The 23,014-nt window shown below is 36.1% G+C and overlaps 2 protein-coding genes across 2 annotated transcripts in view; both read right to left on the bottom strand.

Moving 5' to 3' along the window:
* The window catches only part of LOC110854402 (terminal nucleotidyltransferase 5C), a 77,721-nt gene extending 55,396 nt beyond the window's left edge, over positions 1 to 22,325 (bottom strand). Inside the window, exon 1 of the mRNA XM_035855069.1 lies at positions 21,830 to 22,325. The gene's annotated coding sequence lies outside the window, so the exon portion shown is untranslated. The remainder of the gene's footprint in view (positions 1 to 21,829) is intronic.
* On the bottom strand, positions 75 to 1,850 carry LOC110854179. Its single transcript, XM_022102578.1, has one exon. It carries the CDS (start codon positions 1,848 to 1,850, stop codon positions 75 to 77), a length of 1,776 nt encoding a protein of 591 aa, XP_021958270.1.
* Positions 22,326 to 23,014: the final 689 nt, after the last annotated feature.

The following is a 23,014-nucleotide window of genomic DNA, read 5'->3' as shown; positions in this document are numbered from 1 at the left end:
TGAAGTCTCCGTTCTGCTAGCAGACGATTCTCTGAAACGGGCTTGTGACCCTCAATCCATGGCAAAGCGACCTCTTATCGTTTCTGGCTATTAATCTTCACATTTTCTTTAAAGTGTGTTGAGGCTGATTCCATGAGTTCTTCTCTTGTTTTGGTTTCGCAGGGATCCTTAATTCCAATCACATCCAGCTTCCATAACGCCTGGATATCCAAGTCCCCAACATGCAGTGATGTAGCAATGAGTGAATTGCCATCTTGACCCATTCTCGTTGACTTGTTTTTCCCCATGAGTGTCCATCCCAATCTCGTCTCAATTGCTACTGGTCCACTCGAGGTCCTATATAAATTTCCAGTCAACAAATCTCCAGCCACATCAGCACCAATTAACACATGAATGTCTCTCAGCTCATCATCCACGTCAACATCAGTCAGCTCAATACCTGCACCTTTTAACTCTTTTACCCATGGTCCTTGTGGTACTCTTGAAATCTTGCCACATATCTTCTCTTGATCCAAAACCATGATTTTGCAGTGAAACTGACGATCTTTACTTTGCAGAGCAATCTCAAATAACTTGTGGCGCTGCTCATCTGTCTGTTGTCCCCCAAATAAGGAATGCATGATCCTTTTCTCTCCAATCGGCTTGAATCCCAAAACTTGAACTGCTTTCTTGGACACGTACGACCTCTGCGACCCGGTATCAATCACGGCACGAACCAGTCTCTCTTCATTCTTCGCTTTGTTGCTGATTCTTATTTCCAGCGTCTGCAGCATTACGTCGTGATGACTGTAATTTGACATTGAGGTGTCCGCACTTGCACTCTCACTCGTAGCAGATTCCACTTTATTCTTTGGGTTCTCGGGGCACATTGTGGCGTGATGCAAACGCCCACACAAAGGACACTTCACTTTAGACTTGCACGATTTCGAAATATGTCCAACTCTCAAACAGATGAAACAGGCTCTCTTTTCTTGAACTTTCTTTTTCTTGCTATCGAGACTCATCTTTGCTGCTTGATAACAATCTTGACTATTGTGCTTCTTTTCACAAAATATGCACGTTTTCTGGACAGGCGAATCTCCATTATACAACTCAGCTGCTGTAGAGACTGGATCTGACTTCTCCGTCAAATACTTTTCTTTCTTTGAAGAAGCATTTCCAAATCCAGTTTGCGCCATCTTGATTCGGACGTCACTTTCCACCTCGACCCTGAGAAATTCCATCAGATGAGAAAGACGGTTCACTTCGATAAGGATCTCATCACGTCCAAATCGACTTTTCAAACTTTCGATCACTTTAGGATAGTTCTCAGCAGTAGGAGGATAACTACCAACAATAGCTCTAGCTCTCGAATTATCTGTTGTGGCTTGACACAAATACTGAAACTTTTCTTCTGGCGACATTGACTCGTTCTCATGAATACTCTTAAACTGTCCCCAGAAGCTTAGCCACTCTCTCGGATCCCCTCCATACTTCTTGAACTCCAACTTTGGTAGCCTTATCTTCGACTTGGATTTGCTGCTACCACTACTTGACGCCTCGGACGTTTCTTCTTCCTCCATCACTTCCTTCAGCCTGAGAGTGACATCCGTGAACTTCTCTTTATATTCGACAACCGACGCATATTCCGATGCAAATTCCTCTGCTGTGGTGTCCCCGGCCTTCAACAACGCCTCCTCAACCTTATCATTCACTTGGAGGAGCTTGCTATGATGACCCTCTAACCGCAACGCGAGCTGCTGTAGAATCGTCCCGTCTGGTTCTTCCTTATCAAGTTCCGTCGTCAACTCGGTGATGGCCTTCGTGAACGCCGTCCGAATGGGTCCTCGCTGAGTCTTGTACGCACTCATTGTCACTTATCCTTCGGTTTGATTAGTGCACTTATCACTTAAAGTCACTATCCTGTAGACTGCGCCAAATGTTGTGAACGATCGGTTCGTTTCTGATAAATGACCAATGAGATTGTTAACACGGAACTCAGTACAATTATAAGGGGTTTATTATAATGCACAAATATCAAAATGACCCACAAATAATTGTTATTTAATACTTTTACTGTACTAAACTCACTAGACTTCTACTACAACAGACAGACAAAAGAGAAGTGAGGCTACACTAAAAAGCTCCACCCCAACTCAAGAATTCCACGAGGCGTTAATTCACACTTAAGACATAGATGCCTCCCACGACTCTAAAACTATGAAAGAACCAACATTTCTGACAGTTACATTTCTTAAAACGTACAAATCAAATTATTTATCAATTAGTAAGATTGACCAGTTGAAATTTTACAAAGTCTCGTCTAAATTTTTTGACGAAATAATAGCATCGAACAATATTTTGGGTATCATAACATACCGAATTTCTTCTAATCCAGATTATATTTTTATCGTGTTTAACGCCAAACTTTATTTATTTTGAAAAATTATTATTTTTCCAATTTTATTTAAGATTTTCCATTTTCCATTTGAGGGACACAAATAAAATTATAAACTAATAAATATTTGAGCCAATAAATCATCAAAATAAAACAACAATAAAAAATGTAACATAAAATGCACAGACAAACTAAATATTTCCTTTGTCTCGAGTTCATTAATTTAAAAAAATATACAATTTTTACCCGTAAATATCTTCATAAATTACAAAACCGCATGCGACAAATAAACAAATCTTGTCGAATATCTGTACGAATCCGGATCTGTTTTCATACGTATGTAAATATGTTTATCTAGCTCAAACCTGCCTCGCAATCGCCCAACCCAATCCACTCTACAAGTTTTACACAAAAAAAATTATTTATGAAAAACTTATGTCATTACACGATCCCAACCGTATTGTTGTTATTACACGAATAATACATAAAAGTGAAGTTCGCCTTTGCATTACACGATCAAATATTGTGCACGCCGAGATGAAATGAATGGCAATGTCATTCATTATAATGTCATTTCATTAATTGACGCACATCAAATAGATCATTCTCCTTTTTTACATCATCCATCCATCCATTCCATCCAGCCAGATTCTACTCCAGATATGTTGCACTAACAAAATAAACTGAATGAAATGAAATGAAATAGAATCTACGCAAGCAGTGCAAACAGTTGCACACGATTTTATTAAATACAAAAAGAGAGTAAACTCTTGACCTCTTCACCTCTAAAATAATTTAAATGAAAAAAAAGTAATTTAAATGGATCGACATTTAAAAAATGATACAAGACAAAGTATACATATTTATGTACAAGATCCGGTATGAGTCTCATGGATGGAGGTGACTCCTCAAAGAAATGATGTCAATAATAAACAGTGGCCGCGGACAGAGGGACAATGTCCCCACATTTATTCGATGTCCGCATCATCTCCCCCTCTGCTCAATGTTAATTAATGTCCCCACAGCTTCCGCGGCCACTGCTAGTAAACAAATGGGAAGTTGAGGAGTTGTTGTGAAAAGTTCACCTTCACGAAAGGCGTTAGTAGTTTGTAGATATTATTTAATTTGGTTTGGTAAATTGGCCTGTATTTGATTCACTAAATATCCAGAGAGTGAATAAGCGCTCTATTACAACAGCCACACCCAAACTTCAATGACTTTGCTGTATCTAAGTCGCCTTGTCCAATACTCTTGGATTTTATGTAGGAGAACTCGGTCGATCTTGAACTTGAGTTCTTCTGATTGTTCTAATATAGTCATTTGTAATGAATAACAATATCGTGTGTACGTAGGTAGTTGGTTAGTTTAGAGTGTGATGCAATAAAGGAAGAGAAGAAAACAAAGCATGGCATTTTAATTTGAATTGCCATGTATGACGTTACATAATAATTTCTATGCATGCGATTTTTTTGTCTTTAAGTATTGCCAAAATCAAAGAAAAGATCATCCGGCCGGATATGTAATTGCTTTTTTGACGAGTTTTTAGTGGGTGGCTGATTTGTGTCTGTATTTCAGAAGGATTTAGTTCAGTAACTGGGATTGATTACATTATCAAATCAACTTGGGACAAAAAAGGTGCATAATCTGGTTTGAAAGATTGAGACAAAAAACTCCAATTGGGCAGATAATAAGGGAAGAATGGAGATAAAAATGTATCACATATTTTTATTTTTATTGTGACTTATTTATTGACTAGAAACACCAGAAATCCTCATTTACTTCACGCCATCTTGGGTGTTATCTTAACGCATTGTGTAGTTCGAGAGCCAAATATGTAGGAAAATTGGTCAGCCCAACCTTGACAAAAATGTGGATCATATAGAGTGAAAAATGGTGTTTATTTCACTTAATAGGTATTAATTTTATCTCAAATGTTTACTCTGAAAAGCATTCTGCTGTTATTTCTGTATACAGACAGCCAAGCAGAATAATTAAGTCGAGACAGGTGTCAGTGCAATTTTTACGATGAACGAAACGAGGATAAAAATGGATTAAAGTTTTTTTGATAATTTTTCCTTTAGAATCAGTTTTGGAGAAGTGTTTATTTGAATAAAGGCTCACATTTTTTTGACATTGATCAATAATCATGACTAAAAGAAGGCTGAAAATAGTTCTTTTTTTGATAATGATCTCTAAACATCATCATCATCCGTAAAAAAAACACAGTTAAATATGTATCAAATATCTTTTTAACTGTATGTATTCACGATATAATTAGATGCCAAATTATACATTCATCCAGGAATGTGAAGCTTTTTATGTAGGTATTTGAGTACGCGTAGTATTTTTTACTAGAGAGATTTTTTAACGGACGTGGGAAGTGATGCGATGAAATTTATGGGGGTGGTTTTGTATATTTGTTTTGCAGTTCGCCTTCATCATCACAATCTCCTGACAGTCCAGAAAAAAAGAAGCCATTTCTTTCATCAAAGTCAGAAACGAAATGCAAATATTTAGCAACATGCATAAAAAAGGGCAGATTCAAAAAAAATAAAATGGAATAGTGCAAAAACCTGATCTCGCAATTTTTCTGAGTCACAGTTTTGGAATTCTTGGTAAGAATAATTTAATAAATAAAGAAATTAGCATTTCATGCACTGGACTGGACAAATAAATATGCGAAATATTAATTTATGTATCTCCCCTGCAATCACACCTTGACGTGTGGAATCTTGCCAAAAAAATGGCAGAGGAGGAGAAAAAAGACTTTATGCGAATACAGTTTGTTGATCGACTGAACCGGATTTATAGTAAAACTCGACGCGAATATTATTCATTTTATTGCATAATGAGGACTTGATCTTGGTCCAAACCTTGTCAGTCGACGAGGAGAATGGCACACTGGCCAAACGACCAAATTTATAATCCAGTTTCTATTATGTAAGGTATCAGATCAGATCCGTCCATGCATGTCTTTTGGTCATCATTTCTTCTTATTGACACTTCAATACGTAAACCGGTCAAGAAAGAGGTTGCATTGCAAAAAAATAGCGAGATTTTAATCGGTGTATGTATGCAAAAATGTATTTACAATTATGGGGAAATATTATTTCCATGAAATCATGATTTAGCACATATGTACCAAATGCCACATATTTCAGGGACAAGAAGGTAAATTGGCTTGGCCAGCTGGATTTTTCTCTATTTTCTACTCATTTTTGCAATAAGAGAAATTTTTGTGTCTCTGTTTCGTGTCTACAGAAGATCAGCAGAGGGTGGATATGTATTTATTTTCAGGTTTGTGGGTGGTCAGACCTAACTCGCACAGAGTAATAAAATTTCAAAATATTTTTACATATTGGAGCATATTCCTAGGTTTTCAGAATTTCATTATTCGAAAAATATATAAAAATTTTAGATATTCTTTTTTTCAAAAATACATATATTTTTGTAAATATTTCAACGAATTTATTTTAACTACAAAAAAACCAAAAGCAGTATATTCAGAAATACAAATTTTACGAATTTTTATTTTATTTTTCATACATATTTCTTACATATTTTTGGCATTTTTTCGTAAATACATATCCACCCTCTGAAAACCTCAATCCCACCCAGTCTCACTAAACTCCTGGAGGAGAATATCGAGATAGACAACCAACCAACTTTTGACCATCATCCTCTCTACGACGCACTTTCTTGTGTCTGCAAAAAATTCACGATTGCGGATTTAGCCCAACACACTGTTTAACTCGACCGGCCCAACAAAACATGGTTAGTAGGATAGGATGGCGAGTCGATATATTTAAGTAGGATATACTACAATAGAAAACAAAAGTGGTTTTCATTTCATCCTTGCAAAAAGTACCTTGTCTTCTCTTCGATAATCGGACATCTCTCGAGTAGTCAAGCGTGAATGCATGGTTTGGTTTTATAAAGAACATCATGACTCGGTTAAAAAGAGAGACGCACTACTACGACTTGCACTGCATTTTATGTACACAAGTATCTCCGTCTGGTATTAAAATGATGGAAAACGTCGTAGGAGAAGAAGAGTCATGCAAATTCTTGCGAATTTATTATTGGGGCTGATAGATATTTTACGTGATAATAATTTATGCAAAATAATAAGTAACAGAACAAGACAATGTTTCTGATTGGTCAACCGATCTAATGGACTTTGGGCTCAATTAAAGTTGGACATAGCTTCATACATATCAGGCCACGAGGGTGGAAGATGACCAAGTTTTGCATATTGCGGACTTGCCTTCTCGGGGAGCAGGCTTTAAAGATTTGATACGATTTTATTCGCCTATTCGTTCCTACGATCGAAGTCGGTCGGTGGAGTAAAAATGTGTACCTGTTGGACCACGATAGCTTGTTGCTTTGGCATGGTTTGGTTTGGTGGTTTGGATTTCTTTCTATCCCCTCCGGAGATTTTGCACGATGATGTTGCAAAATTTGAGTGAGGGAGCGAGAAATTTTCCAGTCAAGCAATAACAATAGGAGGCCATCATTCATGCCGTGTTACAAAAGGTTTAAAGATGTGATGTCATCTCGTCTTTGTCCAATTTTCCACAACTAAATATTTAGAAACACTCCTTATTCATATATTCGACGAGTTTCTGAATGAAATAGTTTGTATAAGACAAGACCAATCTTTGCTTGTTGTTCAGTAAGAAGTAAGTTGTTGTTACAAAAAAAAGTATTTAAAGAGGAGGTATTTGTATGGATGTGAATCATGTCATGGATTTACTACTACTGTCATTAAGAAACATGCTAATTTGTTTTTTTCCACTTGCCAATTTCTGTTCTGGAATTTTGCGAAGTCAAGGATGGCCAAAAGTTTGATTAAATAAAAGGGGAACATTGTGATGAGATTCCCGATAAAAGGGGAACTTACGCCAGTGGTGTAATTTAACTATGGCGCAAGTTACCCATAAATACATGATCGCGATAAGATGAGATCCTAATAATACAAGGGCAATTTACGCCACTATTATGATTTAACTATGGCGCAAGTTACCCATAAAATCTAAAATACACCAACTAATCGTACCAGTAACAGTACAATCGTGTGTACCATAAAGTTAATGTGGAATTCTCCCATATGCAAATATTATGCCGTACAGAATTCCTCCACCGCAATTAAACTATGACCCTCGCACCAACCAACAAAAGTACATCTGCAAATAGTAAAATCTCCGACGGGACTGCTTGTTCAACTAGGTCGTAAAAAAAATCTGATCTCATACTCATCACATGAGGAAAGTATTTCTCTCATACGAGAAAAATAAACTTCTTACGACGACGATGATGATATCCCCAACGATGCGATGCGATGATTCACTTTAAAAACTTGCAACCAGCTCAGGAAAACATGGACGAGGAAGCAAAGCAAACTATTTTTAACCAGTGATGTGCTGAACAACTAGATAACTAACTAAAGATATGTGCAAGAAAATGGTCGTGGGTATGGCATTTCCTTTCCTTCCGCTGCTGATCTTAACAATCTGATGGTTAAATTCCTGTTAGCTAGCTAGCTTAGCTTAGCTTACTTATTGCTTGACTTTATTTATCGTGTCTGAAAAGACAAGAGATTTTTTGCATGTATTTACACATGGTTATCATTGCCAAAATGGAGTCACGTAGTTCATGAAAGATGAGACTTTTTTGGCCACACGGCTCAAAATTGCATTTATACTTGTTCCCCAGTGTTTCGTTGCTTGCGGGTTTGCTACATTTCTTGTAGTGCAAAGGAAGAAATGTGAGAAATGCGAGGTGCAAAAAATTGCAAAAAATTGCAAGAAACTGCAAGAAACTGCAAGAAATATGCGCCATCTAACCACTCGCTGTACGAAGCTTAGCGACGGGAACTAATTTTTTGCGCCTTGAATTTCTCCCAGGTCAAAATATTCCCCTGCAAGAAACCACTTTCTCCCCCTTATTTCTTGCAAGTGACCCGAAACACTGTTTCTCCCGTTATTCTAGCTTTCATGCATAAATACACTGATCGAGTGAGAAGACTGTAATGCAATTTATTGTCTAGTTGTCCACGACATTTCTTCCGTCTGGGGGTTGGGCTTAAAGAAGTGGCATAAATAAATCAAGAATGGGATGAGAAAGTGGTGGTGAAAGGTGGTGGGTTAAAGGAACAACTTATGTACATACATATGCAAACACCTTGCAAATATGTTACGTCTTCGTCGTGCAAGAAAAAGGTGAATGGAGAATAAACTAATGTACATATGTATGCAAATTTACTTTGTACATATCAGTTTACTCTGAAATTCCAATGCCAACTTAATCCCCAACTTTTACCGGGTGAAGGTTACGACAAGTTTGAGCATGTAATTATATTTAGGAGATCGAGATCCTAAGCTATGTAAGTAATCCCGAATTTTACGAGGGACACCAAACCACAGATTTGCATCTCTGTACGAGTAGTGAAAAGTCATAATTTTATGAATGAAACGTGATTACGCGTTACGATGGGATGGGGATAGATGACTCAAAATGATGATAAGTGACAAATTAGTGAGGCAGGTGCACTTTCATCGTCGTGACATGCAATTTCCGTTTTGTTCATGTTCCTCCACGACAAACTGGACTATTTAATTTGACCTTTCTAAAAGCATAATTTGCCATGCAATGTCAATGTCACTAATGCTCCATGTGTGAGATAAGTAGATATTTTATATAAATTGTGCCCATTTAAATGCGCATTTTATCCAAATATTTAGTTTCCTTTTTTAATATCTACGTATCTACGTACCTCACTCAGCTCGTGAGTTTGTTTCTGGCAAACACAATGGAAACACGAATGTTTTGTGATGACAGATGGATTGGATTTTGGATTTTGTTTGGTCACAAAATGTTGGTTGAAGTCATGACCTTTCTTTTAAAGGAGGAATGAATTATCATGTTTAATCGTTAAATTTAGTAAATTCGAGGCGATGATTTTGGCGAAAGTTCTTTATTATCATTGATAAAATACTTATGGATTATATGAATTGCACTATTTGATTTGTTTGCATAATTTATTTGCAAAAATTTGCCTATGTATGTATGTTTATAGCTTTGCTATTTTGCTACTCAACTTGGGTAGCAACTAAACTACTGCGGTATATTGCATCGTGTTATGATTTACGTATGTACATTTGCATATGTGCATTGTATTTAGCTCATAATATGCACAATAAGTATGTACAATGTGGTTCAAGTGGTGTGAAGTGGTTATTTGGTGGTGACGTTAATCGGTTTTGAATTTTTTGGAATTGACGCTTTCGGTCCAATTGGAACACTTGAATTGACATGAATTACATACTTACATATTTAGCTCGTCGGGTAGATTTATATTCTTTTATATGGACTAATTATTTATCTGTGTATTTAAATACGTAGGTAAGTTATAACTGGAAATATGTAGCATTATGGCGTATGGTCAATGTTACATATGTATTTATGTGAATTAGGACATGGTGCATTCCATACATAGATTATAGATGAGCACTTAATTACCGGCACATTAGTTAATTGCCTTTCTATCAACGATTTACATACGTTATTTAATCCTAGTTAAATTTTATATGAAATAATATGAGATAGTAAAACATGATAAACTAATATTTACCCCGAATTTTCAATGCTACCGAGAAATAGTACTTATTAAGTGACAAAGTTTACATATGTATGTTTTTTAACAAGAACTATCATATGACAATTTTCCATGAAAAACATAAAGCGTTGAAGTATTGTGAAGTCACATCTGCTTTTGGTCATGCATAAATCGCCTTTGTAGGGAATTTGCATAAAATTGTTTGCGCAAAGAGTCACTTGTTACTTATGTGCAGGTAGTTAGTTGGTAGTGGCATGTATTTATAACACTGATATTGTATATGTACCTATGTTTTTACTGTGAATTTTGTAGAATTTATTGATACGAAGAAACTTAAATTCGAGTTAATATTTGGTTAAAATAATGAAATTGTAAGACTTCAAAGTCAATAAAAAATGTATGAAGTAAATTTTATTTAACTCTTGCATAGATTGAGTTGTTGAAGTTTTGGAGTATGAAGTTTTTGGAGAGTTTTTAGAATTCGCAAAAATTTGAAAAGTATATTTTTCGAATCCATACAGCCTTTTAATTCTTGAAATCGTGTCAAAATTCGAAAAGCTTGAAAACCTTTGATTTTGGCGAAAAAAATAAAAAATTCCGCCTCCATTTACAACTTATGCATTCTGGAAAATATGACTATTTTTCCCCATATGCAAAGTGTTTACATTCCAAATCTTACTCCACCATTTGACACCATCGGATCGGTTCAACTTGACCATAAAACCAACCATTTTGCACAACTCTCTTAAAGATTCATAGCCAGCAGTTTAAACTCGCTTAAAAAAATCCCCTCAAAAAACGTGCAACTAACCGTTTCCACTTATCAAATAAAACGAAATGAATAAATGCATTTTATGTACGACAACCTGTTTTCCTTTATTTTGTTACTTCATCTCCTCTCCTTCAACGCATTTTCAATCAGCTTTTTGGTTTTCATTTCATTTCATTTCACAGTTTTTTCCTCACATTTTACATCACTGTCACTCAATTGTTTCTACAAAAACAAAGTAAAGGATGGTGACCACGTTGGTTTACTAAACTGAAGTGGACACCTGACGTATGTATGCACACAAGCATCTTCTGCTGTTAAATGGTAAGAACAAGTTGAGGGCATGATGATGACAAGTGACATTTTCACGACGGATTCTGCGACACGGAGTCACACACAACAGGTTCCTCCAGTCCAGTGTGTTGCATAAATGAATTTCAATTAGAAGTTGTCGTCCCTTTTAGGCTGATGGGCGCAGTGGCCGCGGAAGCGGTGGGGACATGGGGGGACGTTAAAATTGTAGGATAGGGGAGGATAGAGTTTATAGGATGGGCAAATGATGGGGACATCGAATAACCGTGGGGACATTGTCACGCTTCCGCGGCCACTGCATCATGCACATACATTTGAGTAGGCTGAATTCTCCCAGTGGCCGCGGAAGCTGTGGGGACATCTGGGGGCATTAAAATTGTAGGATGGAGGAGGGAGGGAGGTTTATATAACATGGGGAGATGATTGGGACATCGAATAACTGTGGGGGCATTGTCCCCACTCTTCCGCGGCCACTGTGGTTCTGCTGCTTCTGCTGAGATGAAAGGATTACGTGGAGGATCACCAAATCAAATAAATATTGATATTGATGACTTTTTCCTTTGTCAACCAACTCTCAAAGTAAATACACAATGGAAAAACCGGCACGCAAAGGAATTGTGCATGTCACTTTATTTCACTGGGTGCACGCAGCTAAATAATACATACACGAGGATTACGTATTAAAAGAGCACGTGTCGGATGGGAGAAGCTTTTGTTAAAAAGAGAATTCCTGGCGTAAAAAAATTATTTCATACTTAAAAAATATTTATTTACATAATTTGTTACGTGTTCAAAATTGTATTAAAAAATCTTTGAAATTATGAACTTGTTTAAGCAGATTTTCGTTAAGTAGGTGTACATGCACATATCAAAATTGATCATTATGGAAATTTATTTGATAGAAAATAGTACTTAATTTGTTCAAAATTCCATTAATAAAAATTTTAAATTAAGTATGAATTTATGTAAATTTTCGTTAAGTGTGTGTGTACATCAGGACAGGAATGCATTACATTACATAAATTGATCATTGGTTATATAGGCCAGGGTATCTAATTCCTTGTCATGTACATACACACATACATTCTTAACACATAAGCATGCATAATATGCACATACTGCACTTTATGCAGCAATATGTACAATGTACGTACGTACTTATCACTCATCTCAATCTTGATGAAGTTGCTTTATTTAGCCATCGAAGTACATACACATTTATGTATATTTAAGGCGTGTGGTGTGTATTAGGCATGCATTATATTCGACATATTGCACTTGTACATATGTATTTTTGAGCTGGCTGATCCCATTTTTTGACCCACTGCTAAGCATTTTACCACAGCATTATTTTTACTTTGACTTGGCCAAATTGCAATTGCATCCATGCATAACCTTTAAGAGTCAAATTCTTCTGTTATAAAAGCAAGAGTTGCTTTGTCATAATTTATTATATCACACTTGATACATTTCGCACATACGAATATGCAAAAGCTCAATGACAAAGAGACCAATGTGGTTTTTATTTAGATGCGAGCACGACCTTTTGTTTCTTACTTGCTTGCTTACTCGTGCTTTATTTCCTTATACGAACGAACGTCTAGCCTGTTTAGTATATGAATTTTGTAAGATTGTTTTCTGGGATGATGTTAGTTAACTAACTAGTAAAAAAAATTATAATGAGTCAATACCACAAAACCATGCAGACGAGAAAATCAACACGACTCTGTCAAACCATAACCTGCTAATGAATATATGATGCTGCTTGTCTGATTAAATATTATATCGTGTGTGGATAACAGAGATGGATATCTGCACTATGTAAATTTAGTGTGTGTATGTACATGATATGATATGTGGCTGAGGTGTTAATTGGTTGGTACTCTACAAAATTATATAATATTTATGTAATGAAAAAAAAAAGTTACCTAAATGATCTCTTGAACTGACGACAGGTTCATGAATACAGCGTATAAATTTCGTAACGATTAACTGCATGCAGATTAATTTAGTGTAACATTTTATTGCAGTTACAAATTTACATTTTAAAATTACTGTGTCACTTTTGTGGGATGGATGGGTCGTCGCGTCACTAAATCTGTTACAGTCGACGCAGAACGTCCGTCCGTCCCATTTTGACATCGCAGCAAAGTCAGCCTTCACCCTTTCACTTAGAATATTCTAATTTTGTACGCGTTACAGTTTTGCCAATTAAATTTAAAGTTTTCACAAATACTTAATTTTGAACTGCTTTTTTGCTTAATTTAAACGAACCCAAACCCAAAATATAAGAAGAATTAAGGAGATGCAACCTTAGATTACGTAGATTTTTGAGTGTCATGATGACGATGGGTACATAATCCTTGAGCAGTGGCCGCGGAAGCTGTGGGGACATTGGGGGACATTAACATTATAAGATGGGGAGGAGGGAAGGGTTTATATAAGATGGGAAAATAATGCGGACATCGAGGAACCGTGGGGACATTGTCCCTCTGTCCGCGGCCACTGTCCTTGAGAGAAAGGGAGATGCATTTTACTCGATGTTGCACTTTGCCTCCAAATTAGAATAAGATTAAAAATCAGTTTAAAATTAGAAAGACGAATAATTGGGAACCTAAAAAAGTACTCATGCAAATGCGAATAAGGGTCGAACGATTTCATAAATTAAATGAGCTTGAACATGACAATTCTATTCTTGAGTGTCACGCCAGACCAATTTATCATCTTTAAAAAATAAAAGAACAAGATTAAAATTCTTGCTTGGTCAAGGCTCCAAATATTTCTGGCTTTTGTTTCCCCTCTCCTTTTTTAAAGACATCCAGACATTTGCTAATCCGCACAGTTCAGATTGTGTTTTGTTTTGTCTTTGAATGGTAAAAAGTATGGTAAAGTCGATAGACTACGAACGTAACGTAACGACATCGTCGTGATAATATCGACCTCTGCTGCAAATCCTTGCTGATTAGAAAAAAAGTGAATGTTAATGACAATGTGTCATCAGCATTTGGTCACCGCTGCTGCATGCATGCAGATAATCGGCTCATTAACGATTATTAATTGTGTAGATTTCGATTCAGATGAGTTGAGTACATACGTGAGTGAGGTGAGGTGAGAGGCTTTAAAAGCTTAGAAGTTAGAAAAGGGAGGTCTCCCAGCGGATGCGCTCAGATTTTGAGCAATTTAGGGGAAATCGATCACGAATTTAATTAGTATGAAATTTTGCGAAAGATACGATCTCCAAATGGGCACGTTTGGCAGAGATATTTGCATCCGAAGAGGAGAAAACGCACATTAAAGGCGACAAATTTTACACTTTCCAAATTTACTGCGCGTTTTCTCCTCTTCCGATGCAAATTTCTCGGCCATACGTGCCCATTGGGAGATATTGTCTTTCGCAGATTTCATACTAATTAAATTTGTCATCGATTGACACAGATTTTCCCAAAATCGGATCGCATCCGCTGGGAGACCTCCCTTCTAAATTTGTCAATCATATACACACATAATTTACTGGTCTTTCCCAACTTTTCCAGTAAACGTGTCCACTCAAATCACATCTTAAAATTTAATTCGACAGATTAGACATCAAATGAAAAGAGATAATATAAATTCGAAAGTGCAAAATGACCATAGGATTCAATGCATTGTTATCTATTGCGATTTAGATTTACAACATCCGTGCGGGCCCACATTATGTTATGCATGCATGTATATATTTAAGTGTAAATTGCTACACAGCAAAAAATGGGATGTTCTAAAATGGATAAAGTAAAGTAATGAAATGTGTACGTAAAGTGTTAAGTCAAGCGTGGATATTTTGCTGACTCGACTAATTTATCTTTATCTCGATGGATGGATGTAAGTAATTCATGCATCCGCTCAAACTGCATTACCTGCATCATTGAAAATTGCATAGAGGTGCATAATCACACGCATAGCTTGAAAAAATTTAGAGATTTCTACAATTTTAAGGAAATCAGGGATACACCAATTTGCCAGAAAAACACTGAATTTTACAATTTTGAGGTAGTTCTCGATAAGCAATCATGATGATATGATTTTATGTTAATAAGAAGACCTTCAATTGCGGCAGCAATCGTGACACACAAGGGGACAAATTAGCGTCATTTGCACTTGCTAAATTGTATTTTATTACTGTAAAGCTATCATTATTATAATTAAATCGATTCATGTTCAACAATTGTTATCATCAAATTTATTTATATAAAAAAACTCTGGAATCATGCATTTAAAAAGGTACAATGCATACAGACTTCGCTTAGCCCGAGTTAGGGATAGAGTCCGCTTCAAAATTTTGCTCGTTTTCAAATTCATATTCTTTCATGGAAAGCTATTTAGCGTCGAATTTCAGCTTTTTAAGAGCATTTCTGAAAGAAATATGTGTTCCACTGATTGAAAAATTTTCAAATTTCACCTCAGAAACTTTCATTTTCAAAAAACCACTAACACTCTGCACGTCAAATTTCAGCTTTCTCATACAATTTTGAAAATAATACCTCACCCACTTGTCCACAACTGGCCAACTACAAATATGCATTTTAGCACTAAAATAAAATCGGTTTATCCGCCAGCATATTGCAAACATATGCAGACACACAGACTTACCGGTTCCCTAAGCCCAGACTCATTCTAAAAAGTAACACTGTTTTTTATTCAGCCAGACAAAACTTTTTTCCCAACAAAGATCAAAAGACCCCTTTCATTTCTTGTAACGCATGCATTCTCCTCTTGTCTCATGTCTGTTTATGTTTGTACATTCTATTTGGAGATCTTCCCCCAAAATCTTTGTCTCTCTCACCAGAAATTTGTGCACTCCGGAAATGAAATGGTTTATGGTGGATGATGAAAATAGAGCTTTTAGCAAGTAAACTGGGCGTCCTTGTTATTTAAGAAACAAAAGAAGACAAAGTAAGTAACGTCATATCAATTTTTCTTCTTTCTTCCCCTTTTGTCTCACACACTAATTTTAACTTGAATACAAATACATGTGTCCTCACATCAGCTTAAAAAAGTGTGTCATTCATTCATATAATGAAGTGAGTGAACTACATGACTTCAGAATTTGCAACACATTTCTTTTATTCATTGCATGACAAAGATCAATTATTTTTTCCTTGTTGTGTTGCGCGCATCTTCATCAATTCCTGTACATTATTGCAATAAAATATTGGTGTAATTACTCCACTGAAAAATTTACGAGTGACTGACGTCCATCAATTTTGCTGTGGGTGGCCAATAAATAAATTCATGAAAAAGCTAAGGTGGTAATAGATTAACTTATTAACAAGAAATTGTTGTCATTCTCGTACACTTTTTAAATAAAATAACGTTATGATATGCATTTGTAAATGTTAGAAATTTGAATTTTCTGGCCAATAATGTTTAAATAAGTAAATGCATGCAAAAGTTTAGGTAGTAACAGATCAACTTATTAAGAAGAAATAGTTGTCATTTTCGTACATTTTTTTTCATAAAATGCATTGGGAAATGGTAGGAAATCGTGCAGTTTTATGAGATTTTGTATTTTTTCAATTATTGAATTTTTTTTAATTATTAAGATTTTTAGAAATTATACAAACTTGTTGGACAATCAGTAATAACAATTTTTTTCAATTAAGCCTTTTTGACTTTGCAAAAAAATTTGAAATTGTGCAACTTGTTTGCCATTTTGAGGAAAATTGAAAGCTTCATTTTTAATTAATTTTTAAGGTCGGTAAATTTTTCAAAATTTATCCATTAATATTTTGTTTAACTTGACTATAAAATCCTATTTTTAAGAGAAAATCGACTCATTAATGATGGTCCTTTATCTAATCTGGTTATAATTATTTAATCATTTTCCTCCTATTCCGAACCAGAATGGAAATGTGCTGGCGAGATAAAATTGTATCAATAATCCAACCCAGCCCTCAATATTTTTGTATTTATCGTTAAGTAAACTACGACTATGTATGTAAAAAGCTTGAATAATTTTCCTCGTGTACATAAGTATTAATAGCTGTCAATTAAGCAGAAAAGTGGGAGATGTCACATCACTCACGCTACGAAGTAATTGGTCTGCACTTGCCAATTATTCAAGCCAAGTCTTCCACTTGACTTGACGAAATAATAAGTGATTCACCTTGCACTGGACGGAATCCTTAAGACGCCTGCATGATCAATTCCACGATAAAATAATGATCACTTAGTAGCTTACTAACTGGGTTTGTATGCGCATTAAATGAGGGCCTTGTGTTATTATTATAACACAAGAAACCCCCAAAAATTGGCTGCACATTTTATGTCAAATTCCTCAAAGTTGTTAATATTTTGTGAAATGGATATATGGAAAAAATGCAATAAAATATAGCCTTGATTTTCGTTAATGAGATTCCCTCCACGTTTACATGCATGCATAAATTCAGGGTGTTGAACGAACATAAAAAAGTGGCGTTGTACAGGAAAATGTAAAATGACCCCAGCATGAAAATTATAGGAGTTATGACCTTTGACCTCATCCTTATGGTCGTGTGGTGGTCGGATGTCAAAAATATTGACGGGGTTGATTTCGTGGTGAAATTTCCTTTAAAATGACACCCCGTATGAAAATTAAGGTAAAATTTAATTTTGGCGCTGTGGGGGGTGGTCTAATTGACCCCATTTTCGAACTGGATCAAGAATTAAAAATTAGAAGCACAATGGCGACAGTGAGGTTTGATCCTGTTGAAGTGTTCTAGAGATATCCTGCCCACGGACAGACAGATGGACGGACGGACAAAGCGACCACAAAAAGCAGCCCACGGACTTAATAAATCAGTGATTTTTTTCTCACTGCAGGTGATACATACATAAAATTGGTACAATTTATTTAAGGAAATAAGAATAATCTGGAACCTGTATCGTTTTCCAATATTTTGTTAGGTTTCCCTTCACTCAAAGAGTAATAACCAATTGGTGCTAATTAAATTGTCAAGTACAGATTGCTTCATATTTAATATTCGTAATAACAACTCTGACTTTGACTTCATCTCATAATTAGGCAAGGATTGAAATTGTTCCGTAATTAAAAAGTTAATTAGACACTGACTGAAGTGGGCGATTCATTAAGTTTTGCAGAACGTCTGTCTGTCTGCGAGTAAGTAACAAGCATTTAACCTCAATAACAGAAATGTACATTCGAAATTTGTGGGTTTTGTACTGGACTCTTGTCAGTCAGGCAGATAACAAACCACGACCGGCATGAATATTCAGTAGACGATAAAGAAGAACACAAACCAGTCATAATTATACATTTGCGACTAATTTGGGTTTTGGTCTTCTCTTCTGTACAATGTCAGTGGCCGCGGAAGCTAGGGGGACATCGGGGGACATTAGGATAGGGGGTTATATATGTATAACATGGGGAGATGATGGGGACATTGAATAATCATACCTGTTCACTTTCATTCATTTGACTGATTATGATCGTGAATGAAAATGAATTTCCTGTCATTTGAATGAAAATGATTGAAGGATTCCATCATTTCAGATGAATGACTGTGAATGAAATGATTTCTCACTCCTTTCATTTTTCACCCTATGCTTAATACATGAGACGAAGTAAGAAATCAAGTCTAAAGAAGTGAAGTGAAATGAAATGAGTTTGAAAGAAAATGAATGTGAATGTGAATGAAAATCTTAAGTCAGAAATTTGGATGACTGACTTTTGAATGAAAATTTTGTTTTTGAACAGGTATTCGAACAACCGTGGGGACATTGCCCCTCTATCCCAACCCTTCCGCGGCCACTGCTTCTGTACATTATTCGTACATAGAAATGGAAATTTGACATCGTTAACCTCTAGTACAAACAGGCGAGCAGTGTCTCCTCCGCCTTTCTCCTAATTACTAAGCGTTGCTCTTGCTTTATTTAATGTGTTCTTTTGTCAAATTCGTTCGTGACAGAAAATAAATACGACAAATGTGATGTAGATGTTGCTTGTTTCGAAAGGAAGGAGAGATTAACGGTTTCACTTTATGTTTTTGTGATCTGCTGCTGGATGTCTGGAGTTTGATCCACATTAATGCGACGACAGTCTCAACTCACTCGAGCTACTCTTGAAAACGAGATAAATTACAGAATAAAGTGTCGTTCCGACCATCAGGCAGGATTTGTGAAAGTAGTTGTCGTCAAGCTCTTATTAAGTACACAGTGGCCGCGGAAGCTTGAGGGGACAGACAGAGGGACAATGTCCCCACAGTTGTTCGATGTCCGCATCATCTGCCCATCTTATATAAACCCGTCCCTTCCCTATCCTCCAATGTTAATGTCCACACAGCTTCCGCGGCCACTGAAATATACATTGGTCGTCCCTAAACTTTGCGAAATTTGCAAGAGATAAGATAGCTCCGACATAAATATGCACTCTTTAACCTCTCATTCGCTATGAAATAGCAATTTAAACGTAAATATGCATGTTAATAATTAGTCGAAACTAATGTTATTTATGCGACCCTGTGTAAGTAAACAAACAGATAAGTACATATTTTATTTAAAGACGGAAGTATTTGGACCACCACGCATCGTTGACATGGTCAACTTTTGGCATGCAAATTAACTCACAATGAGAATTCCCTTAATCAAATTACAAATCCTGAATTCCACCCTCCAACCAAAATAGGATGTCACATTCTTTGAAATAATTGATAATGGAGAAAAGTTCCAAAACTGGAGCAGCTAAAATTGCCCTTGACCCTGCTTTCTAAAAAATGCTCATTGTTTCAAATTATGTGTTTGTAAATACTAATAAATTGAATTTATTAGTGCTACATACGCATTTATTTATTTGACACTGGATGCCACCAGTGGCCGCGGAAGCCGTGGGGACATGGGGGGACGTTAACATTGTAGGATGGGGAGGGACGGGTTTATATAAGATGGGGAGATGATGCCGACATCGAATAACCGTGGGGACATTTTACACGCTTCCGCGGCCACTGGATTTCACGTTAGTTATTTACTTGCTCATTCAATTAAGAGAAGAATGGTCAGCCTACTCGCCATAAAAATGGGTGCCAGATGTGCCGAATTCATTGATTATTAGCCCATGAGTGAGTGACATTTGTTCATTCCGAGCTCAAATAGAGGACATTTCCAATTCCCACTGTCACAAAGTATTTGACTTGCAAATATGATGCGTTATGCAGAGAAATAGAGTCAGGCAGATCGGATATACACAGAAATGACATGACATTCTCCACTGCGACACATTTCCGACAGCTGGAGGGAAATTTTATAAAGTGCGATTTTATTCAGCCACCTACACACAAGCAGTGGCCGCGGAAGGACAGAGGGATAATATCCCCATACGGTTATTCGATGTCCGCATTATTTTCCCATCTTATATAAACCCTTCCCTCCTCCCCATCTTATAATGTTCCCAAATGTCCCACAGCTTCCGCGGCCCCTGCCCACCATTAGTAACCGCTTTTACTAGATTGACTTGTCACTACTTGTCATGTCAGTACAATTTTGCGATGAGAATGACGCCCCTCGAATCAAATCGGGAATAATAAATGGAATGAGTAGGTATTTAGCTGCATAATGATACATTTTAGTTTTAAGCTGATAATACAGTGGCCGCGGAAGCTTGGGGACATTGTCCCTCTGTCCCCACGGTTGTTCGATGTCCGTATCATCTCCCCATCTTACATAAACCCCTCCCTCCCCCCATCCTACAATGTTAATGTCCCCACTGCTTCCGCGGCCACTGCATAATATGTTCATGCGTTGAGTGAAGTTATTACTTTTACGGAGGCAGCAAAAACTCCATCGTGCAAATATTAGCAGACAAATATAACATCATTTTATGCGTTGTGTAGGTCGAGAAAACGCTTCGCGAAATTTGTCTCGCAAAATTTAATTATTTATCTGCCTTCACTTTTCTCTCTCGTACTAAAAAAGAAGGCAAATAGAGATTTTCACATGACAAAATGGAAAATTGTGTGAAAATTCGAAATGTCAAAGACCCCGGAGCTGCATAAGCTACACACTCATTTTATTTGAATAATGAAGAAATGAATTTTAAAATTAGACATTTCATATTTCATTAAAGTTTTGTCAAATTGAGCAAAATCCAATCCACCCACACTTTGTTTGCCCGAAGGAGGAGGAGGTTATTACTTTTGTCACGCAAAAATGCGCGATAAACACATGTCTGTCCATAATTATTGATAAGAGCAATATCCATTTTACATATGTAAAGTGCAATATCCAAATGTTTGATAAGGCTTGTGTAGAGAAGAGTTGAAAGAACTGCATGCCTGTGAACTTGGCCAATTTTTTGCACATTTCACATTTTGCACATACATATATTAGCATAATGATTAAGATAAAGAGAGAGAGATGGATTTACTACTATATATATGTAATGTTCTGGTGGTTCTGTTTTGTGGTAAATTTTAATGTCATTTTATCCAGTGTAAAGTTGATAAAGTGAGGAAAGTAATGCTTCTGGATTTGAATGCTTATTAGTTCCAAAGGGGTCATGACCTTTGTTTATTTAAATATTGTAACTATTTTAACCAATTTTAAATAATTTGCATATGCATTTATTTACATGACATAATAATTAATATCGTATCGGCCATGTGGCAATTAAATAAGCTAATATTTAACGCTTTATGAGGGCAGATGAAATGTGTGCAATTTGTGTAAATGGGTATGAATTCGATGCACATTTTGTACATAAAAGGAAGAAATTTGTTCTACTTACCTGCGTTTTTAAATGATAATGATTGAGTTCTTAAGTATGTCCGGATGATGTATGGAATGGTTGCTATATTTCCTTAAAATTTCAAAGTTTCCAGATCACTTATTTGGCTGCACTTATTAAATAGTTTTATACAGTTCAGTGCTTAATTTTTTCTAAATACACACTTGATTTGATCAAATCCTCTTTTTCTTCCTTCCTTCCTAAAATATTTCCACTTTTGTCCTAAAAGTTAATGCACTTTGGTAAATATTCACTCTTTTGAAACTGGGCTGCACCGTGTCGAAGGAAAACTTTTAGAAATTACTTAATTTGAGACAAAAATTCTGTTAAAATGTAAAAATGTCACACTTTTCTTCTCACCAACAGAGAATACGTTCGTATTATTAGTGGAACTTGTTACGTTCGTATGAACGGATCCAATCCAACCAAGTAGATAAATTAGACGTTAATACTTCTTAGCTGCCAAACCCACACTTACTTTCCTTCGTTGAACACAGAACAAAGTGTGAGGATTGGATTTGCAAACCAGCCAGCTTGTGAATAATGAAACGAAACCTTTTTGTCCTTTTTTCTCTCAGGATGAAAGTGAAGCTCTTCTTGCTTCGTCTTCGTCTTCTTCGATTGATGTTTTAAGATGAACGACGAAGAACGTGCTGGTGTTGGTGGAAGGAAGCGAGGAGCAATCAATTAAAAAAAGTTTTAATTAAAGAAGCAACTGTTTCAAGATTTTGAGTCAAGTAAAATTTCTTGCTGACTCAACTTGTCAAAAGAGTCTCAATAATTTGGCATCTTTCGGAATATTATGGGGATTGGGTTGGGTTTGATTTGTTTGTGAGATTGATTATTGAATTGATGATACTGCGAATTCAGCAAGTTTTTCTGAAGGAAAATGGATCCTTTTGGATGAGTGATGATGAATCGGAATCTGGAGGAGGATTGGAAAAATGAGACAAAAATTGTGATCTGGATTTAAAAATCTTGGTCTTAATTCCCTGTGCTGATTATGAAATAAGAATGAAGCATTATGTTCGGTAACCTCGTGTGGATGTGGATATGAATGCGTTATAGATATGGATATACAATACGTATTTATTATTTACGCATGTAAACTAATAATAATACGGCTTTTCATACATATTTGAAGTACAATGTGACGCGGATTTCTCTCCTCAATGTGAGTGACTT

Source organism: Folsomia candida, unplaced genomic scaffold (assembly GCF_002217175.1).
Source record: "Folsomia candida strain VU population unplaced genomic scaffold, ASM221717v1 Fcan01_Sc009, whole genome shotgun sequence".
Lineage (NCBI taxonomy): Eukaryota > Metazoa > Arthropoda > Collembola > Entomobryomorpha > Isotomidae > Folsomia > Folsomia candida.
Note: the sequence above shows the minus strand (reverse complement) of the source record. Positions and strands in the feature narration are given on the sequence as shown.